Raw genomic sequence first — 7587 nt, 5'->3', positions numbered from 1 at the left:
GAGATGTTCTTTGCTCAGGAGTCAGCAGGTGGTATCTGAATGAATCCAAAGCACTGATAAACACATGGGAGCCTACAGACTTCTACAGAGACCCCGTCTACCACACATCAACCTGGTCTAGAAACCTTCAGAAAATTCAGATCCTCACTGAATTTCCTTTTTAACAGAGGACTTCAATTGCAGTAAACTCAAAGTGAAATCGACTAAGCTTGGTCCATGTCCTGGAAACCAATCATTGTGGGGCCTTGAGGCAACCGTTGTGTGATTTGGGGCTATACAAATAAATCTGAATCTTCACTTCTAATCCTTGTGTTTGATCAGTTTTGAATGTGTAGGTCAGCATCCATGCTGATTGGTACGACCAACAGCAGCTCCTTGTGTTGCGGCTGCAGCAGGTGGAGCTCAGACCCAAACTCAGGTCAGTGCTTAGAAAGTGTTTCCAGTTCCAGGTTAGAGCTGCCACCTGTGACACACTGAGCCACAGTTTCACTGCACCGTGTCTCTGTCGTTTAGGCCAAATTAAACAAATTTTTTACTGTAACTTACCTGTTTGGTTGTAAACATATTTTGTGTCTTTAGATCTTGCCATAAAGACAGTGATCAGGACGAGCACTGCAAATCTAACAATGGTACGTTTCAATTATGTCTAAAGTAAAGCAGCCAAAGCTCCTGGCCTGCCAGTGTGCATCCAGCCTTCACGCTGCCATCTTGTGGCCTCAGTTGGTCATTGTTGGTGCATCATTCTATCACCTCCCAGCCCATTGTTCCTTCACTGGGCTGGTTTCAGTCATTATGTCCTGTTTATAAGGTTGAAACCTGCAGTCAGCTGAGACTGAAGACGTCACCTGGATGACGACAAAACGTTTCTCCCACTGAAAACGTCCAGATGAACAGAATCAACTTTTGGAGATTTCCTTACCTGGATGATTGAGCGTGCATCAAGACGTAAGGCAGAGTAAGTCGATTTGTTGATCAGTTATTAAGTCATGTACTAACAGACTTGGAGGAGAGAGACCTGATATTTAATAATCCACATTTCACTGTGTTACTCTTTGGTTCAGATGTGGATACTGTATTGTTCTTTCTTTGTGATTGTTTATGTTCAAGTTGTTTGTCGCTGGTTTTTAGTTTGTTTTTTGTCTGTTTGGGAGCTGACACAGTCTCTATGGAGATGGGTTTTTGGGGGGGGTAGCAGGAGGAGAGAAGCTGCAGAGAGCAAGATGGCAGTAAAGTAAAGAATGGATGCAAACAGGCACAAAGCGATAAATGATGGAGAGAGCTCAGTTTGCTTGGCTTAATGTGTCCTTGTACACATGGCACGTATCCTGATGGAGCACAACTTCTAACGAAAAGTGTCATCAGACTGTGACCTCACAAACACACTCATGCTTCTGTGTGACAACAATCACAATCAGGGTGGTGTCAGGGTGCAGGCCTGTCCTGATAACACTTCAACAACAAGCTTCAGTGCCATGAGACGCTCAGACGACACGCGCACGCGCGCGCGCACACACACACACGTAGTTGGTCATGTTTTGTCACAGCATCAGTGAGCTGAACATGACACGCCCACAAATCAAACTGACAACGCCTCATTTAGTGATGGGTCACTCAGTCATTGACAGTGATTATCTATCATCCTGATGGGAGTGGTCTCTTCCAAGCCCCGCCCCCTGCACAGTGTGAAATCGCTCTGGCAGCCCACACAGGTTTTTGTCACCTGTTGTATTTGAGGAAACTTTATTTGAGTTGAGTCAACACTGCAGGTGCAGATCTGATAAGACAAAGAAGTTAATGATAGTATTTGTAAATGCACAGTTCTGTGGTCACATCAGACAAACCTTTTCAGCCAGTTTCTCAGTTGCCTCGTGTCCCTTTGAAGCTTTGCAGCTCAGTTACAAGTCTGTGCACAACACTTATTAACAGTGATTAACATTAAGTATTCTTTACTTATTCAACATTAGCAATTATCACAATTAGAAAGTACAAAAAAATTACCCATGCTGACGCACACAGAATGTTCCCATTGTTCAAAAGTCTACAGTGTGGAACTGCTCACCCCCAAAAAGACAACAAGACTACTTTACAACTGGTTAGCGTGGACCAGCGGAGCCTGTTATTTGCAGGGACATGTACAGGATTGTGGCATTCGTGTTGTAAAGACACAGGAAGCCCCTTAAACAACACAAGACAGTCTAATAGATGCCTGCTTCTGCTTAAAAACCCCAAACCAAAAACACCACGTAGCAAAATAACACTTACCATTATACTGTGTGGAAAGTTAGAGCGGTTGCAACAAGCTTTAGGTTGATGTGAGGGACACATGCGTTAGAATGGACACGTGAACTTTATACAAAACGACAGCAGCCAGCAGAAACTAGCTGCACAGACTGCAGTGGGAATATGTCCCTGTGGTGAGGGGCGGCCTGCAACATGAAGAGCTGATTAAGACAAAAGGCAACATGGCCACCTCATCGCCTGCAGTGCAATACGCAACACTTAAGGCGATAATTCTATCGAGGAGAAAAATCCCTCTCTCTGTACCACTGAAGAAAACCCAGGGGCTCAACCCGCGCTGCAACATCTGCCACCCGTCTGAGAAAAGCCGCTTTACATTTGTCCCTTAGTGTTATCTTTAACCACTGTCAATGAGGCAGCATCCACAAATCACATGTTAGCATATGTGCAAGCACACGGGTCAAATCACTCGCAGTAAAATAAGGCTGAGGTCGACGGCCAGAGTACTTCTGAAGTACAACTCCGGCCGGTTTTGTGGCAAATAAAGGGGAAACCCGTTTGACTGGTGCAAGGGTAAGGTACACATGCTCTGCACTGTATCAAATCACAGTAGTGGTTTAGAAATGGTGCCCTGAGAAACAGCACCAGTACTGTGGGTCACCCCAAACCCCGACCAGCTTTCAACAAGCGGCGTGTTTGTGTCTGCAGCACCCCGACATCTTTGAATAACTGTAACAGTCCAAATGTCAAAGTGTAAACCCCTATGAGATAGAAAAATGCATAGGTTAAAACAGTATGTTCATACAATAGAAAACAAAATGATTAGAAAAGTATAAATCCACACCAAGGCACAGTGAAGAGCACGTTTACAACAACACCTTGGTAACAGTCACTGATAGCGGCCTGCATCACCCCCTCCTCTCCAGCAGGATACAGGGACACTATTAAAGGATGCTCAGGAGTGTGGGCGTGGCCTGAGAGAGTGAGGACTACAGGTCAGTTACATGGGTCTAAGGGCAGGAAGAACTCAGCCACAGTGGGCTGTTATAAGTTACAGTGAACACGCTTGTTAAGCAAAGAAGCACAGGGGGGAGTGGCCATAGTAGTGGTTGCTTTAATACACAGTCAAGTTCAACAGTGAGGGGCAGAGCCAAATCCTGGGTGGGTGAAGGCAGTGGCGCTGTCCGCTCCTCCTATGGCTGCTGAAAGAGACACTGCAAGCCATGTTCCCTTTGCCTCCGCCCTTCCCTGCCGTGCTCCCTCACTGCAGCATCAGCTGCTTGAGGTTGTCGTGCAGGATGGTGTCCTTGACATCACGGAACACCAGCCGGATGTTTTCAGTGTTGATGGCTGTGGTGAAGTGGTGGTACAGAGGCTTCAGTTGCTGCGGAGGCTTCTGTTGCTGCTCGCGACGCTTTTTGCGAAAGCATTCCACCAGGAAGCACTGGACATCCGCCAAACTCATGGGGTCACCAGAGAACTCGGGGAAGTAGTCTTTGATGGACACTTGCTTCACCTTCTCCCCCAGCAGGTCCGTCTTGTTGAGGAACAGGATGATGGAGACATTGCTGAAGACCCGGTTGTTGACTATGGTCTCAAAGATGTTTAGTGACTCGCTCAGTCGGTTAGTCTGCCGGTCTTCCATGAGCACCTGGATGTGTTAGAACGCAGACATGTGGTATGAAAAGCAGCTCGACTCAACCAGCAGAAGTAAAATAGCAGGATTTCTAGTAGCTTTCACCATCGCAGCAGCGTGCACTGTGACGGAGCCATGCTGGATGGTGGTATCATGGGCATCGATCACTAAGCCTCTAAAACTTCTAGGAAAATCAACTTTGATGTGGTTTTGGAAAGTTGAAGTCTAAAATATGATGTCCTGTTCTCAAACATTTTAATGATGGTAAGCACACCCACCAAATCTGAGCACAGAGTGAGGTTAAGGCCGACTGTGGAGTCCAGCCAGAGCGCTGCAGGTTAGCTGAGATCTACAGATGGATCAGTCTCTACGTTTGTCCAGCTGTTGGCTCAGTCGGTTCCTTCATGCATATCCTACTGGGGCACGCTATCTAACTGCATCACCCTGCATGGAGCTGCTGCTGCCCTGCAAGCTGCTTTGCAACCCCCCTCTCCCAAACGCCTCCATTTATTGTTATACATACTCGTTATGTAATCAGCATCACTGCACACCACTGTTAGACTCAAAGCTGCTTCACCACTGGACAAAAACATCCCTAAATGACATTAACCAAAGTAAACAAAGCAGGATACTTAGTGAAGGTTTCCATGAAAAACACCAGTAGACAGAACATCAGAGGGTTCGAGACAGGCTTTCCAATCAATCTGAACTCAGTAAGAAGACAGATTCAACTAACTGCTGTTAGCTGAATCTTTAGCCAGGTTAGCATACTGAGCAACACTCTGCTTCCACATAACTCACCTGGTCGTACTCAGAGGAGGACACAAGGAAGAGGATGGATGTGACCGACTCAAAACATTCAAACCAGCGCCGTCTCTCAGAGCGCTGCCCACCCACGTCCACCATTTTGAAAGGCACATTCTTAATCTCAAAATCATACTCGTGGATGCCCTTGGTGGGTTTTCTGGCCAGAAGGATGTCTTGCTGGCTGGGAAGGTAGTCCTGCAAGCAGATAAGTGTTGCAGTGTGATATGCTTTTGTCAAGATTTACATCAAAACGTTTACATTCACTGTTAAAGTTGCACTGATCTACTTAAGAGTTACTTAAAAAACACAACAAACAACTGTTTTTAAAAGAAACTCAGAGATCAGCTACCAAAAGAAAAGATGACCTCCCAATGTGCCAATCCTACAGTCCTAAGGCACTGGCTTTAAATTCCATGCATTGCTGTGGAGGCGCATCAACCAGGACAACCCACAGCATGCAGAGCCGTGCAGAGCCGTGCAGAGCCTGCCCAGCAGTGAGGTTTGTTTATAGTGAACTCAATCCCTACTGATGGACAAATCACCCCCATCCCCAGACTGTTGTTGCCCTGTGACATGCCAATAGGACTGAGGAGCTCCTCAAAGTACTCGCACCACTGTCCACACCCTCAGCACTCAGCGTCTCCCTTCAAAGTCGTCTGACGTTTCGCTGTCAGACACAAAAGGCTGCTCTGTGGTCCTTAAAGAACTTTTACTTTTATTTATGCTCTTTATCTAAAAGACTAAAAAAGTACTTTTGATCTATACACGGCTCTGAATTGCAGGAATATCCAAAGAAAGTGGCTAAATAAACACACTAACTAATGCCACACACCGAACCAGACCTGGAAAACACAACGTTCTGGGATTCACAGTTAATCTCTGAAAGCTAACGCAAAGAAAATATCACCAATAACCTCCCAGATGAGACCAGACATGTGTTGTCATAGTGCGGGAAAATCCCACTGCCTTCTGATGTCCTTAGATGTTGTCAGTGTTTGTTTTTCCACATTTGAAAATCCAATTATGGCACATCAAAACTTTGGAAGTATAATCTGATGTTCTGCATTTCATTTACAGGTTTACTGATATCAGCATATTCGATGCAGAATTACAGTGCATGAAAAACTCTTATGATTTATGTGTGCATGTTCGGCTCTTGGACACAGATGACACAAAACGCAGTTTTTAAATAATGATTTCATTTTTTACAAGGAAAAACTATCAAACTGACCTCGCCACGTGTGGGAAACAAAATCCAAAAAACAATCCACTCCCTTATTAAATCACGAATAGACTGTAATGATGGATTGGTGGCTGGGTCGATGGATTAGTGGATGCATGGGTGCGTGGAGGGATGGATGGATGGGTGGCTAGATGGGTGGATGGCTAGATGGATGGGTGGATGGATGAGGGATGGAGGGATGGGTGGATGGATGGCTAGATGGCTGGATGGATGGGTGGATGAAGGGAGGGATGGGTGGAGGGATGGATGATCTAGTTTCTGGGAAGCCCAGTTGAGTTTCAGTGCCAGGCCTCGTGAACTGAGCTAAACATGTCAAAGAGTAACTCACGGTCCAGTGAAACAGCTGAAAAACAAACTCATTCGTCTCCTCTGCACAGCTGGATAGTTTGAAACTGCTGAGTTAAGCTCTTAGCAGTTTTCAGTTTTTGGCTAAAATCGTCCACATGTCTGAGACTTTGTCCCTAAATGTGTAAAATAACACACAAAGTTGTGTTACTACACTTTTATTCTGTTAGTGTGTGTTTGGGACTTACCGACTGTCCGAGCTTTTCCAAATTGTCCAGGAAATACTTGACCGACTCCCCCTGAAAGAGAAAGAGTGGAGATCCATGTCAGATGTGACACATGAGACCCTCCTCTGCATGGGAGGTATTCGCATTAATGTCATTTACTTAATGGGATACCACCCATCCTTTTTCTTTTAGAAAAATACATTTAGCTGTCTTTAGACTGATGCATCCACAACAATCCTACAAGGTTTTTAGAGCCAAGCTCATGGATTAGCTCGAGCAGCAGTAGAAACTGTCCATGTAATGGGACTGCCTGGGAGTCAGAGCCAAATAATAAAACAGTACCTGTATGACCCAGTTCAGCCAGTGATGCTAAACCCAAACCATCACAGCTTTGTTGGTGTCTACGAAGCCCTGTTGTATCCTGCAGGTACGCAGCACTCAGACTGCATCTTTGTAGGTTTCCTCTCTCATTACTGTCTCAAGCCATGGATCCATATTACTAAGCACTGGAGTAGGGCTGGGCCATATTATACCGTTCAAGGTAATACCGGTATAATTTTGGGCAACAATAAGAAAATAAAATATCACGATAGAATATGGGTAAAACACACATGCGCAGTGGCTTTGTTTTCATACGCACATGGTGGAAAAACCATGGCGGCGACGGAGAATGAGAAGGGGGAACGCGGATCGTTGAGTGAAACGGATGAACCAGAATTGGTTTGTAAAAATGGTGCAACTTCAGTGATGTGGAACTGGTTTGGTGTTTGTCCGTCAGATACACACCAAAGCACAGTTTTTTTGTAGAACATGCAAGCGGGCTGTCGTTATTGCCGTATTTGTCGCACTAAGGTGCTCATAAATCTGGGAGTAATCTGGGTCCTAAACTCCGTCTTCAGGTCCCAAATTCAAACGAACACTGCAGCATCACTGAGAGTTAAAAACTGTCTAAATTCTTTCATCTTTAATAAAACGATCAGCGTTGCTGCTTTACCAGGTGTAACTATGAAGTTTAAATTCCAGGCATCCATGAAAACAGAATTTATTACATTTAAGTTAGAAGTTAGCAGGAGGTTAGCAGGAGGTTAGCTCGCTAGTTTCGCTAGTTACCTAAGCATGATATAGCATGTTCTGACAGAGATTTCTGGAAA

General features: G+C 45.2%; 1 protein-coding gene across 1 annotated transcript in view; it reads right to left on the bottom strand.

Moving 5' to 3' along the window:
• Nucleotides 1–1723: 1723 nt before the first annotated feature.
• gna13b (guanine nucleotide binding protein (G protein), alpha 13b) overlaps nucleotides 1724–7587 on the bottom strand; it is a 23521-nt gene continuing 17657 nt past the window's right edge. Inside the window, exons 3-5 of the mRNA XM_005749636.1 lie at nucleotides 6458–6508; nucleotides 4676–4876; nucleotides 1724–3889 (exon numbers count right to left, since the gene is read on the bottom strand). Coding sequence (XP_005749693.1) covers nucleotides 3500–3889; nucleotides 4676–4876; nucleotides 6458–6508 — 642 coding nt within the window. The 3' untranslated portion in view covers nucleotides 1724–3499. The remainder of the gene's footprint in view (nucleotides 3890–4675; nucleotides 4877–6457; nucleotides 6509–7587) is intronic.

Source organism: Pundamilia nyererei, unplaced genomic scaffold, assembly GCF_000239375.1.
Source record: "Pundamilia nyererei isolate P.nyererei 1_Seehausen unplaced genomic scaffold, PunNye1.0 scaffold00252, whole genome shotgun sequence".
NCBI classification, from domain to species: domain Eukaryota; kingdom Metazoa; phylum Chordata; class Actinopteri; order Cichliformes; family Cichlidae; genus Pundamilia; species Pundamilia nyererei.
The sequence above is the reverse complement of the archived record's forward strand: the minus strand, read 5'-3'. Positions and strand labels throughout refer to the sequence as shown.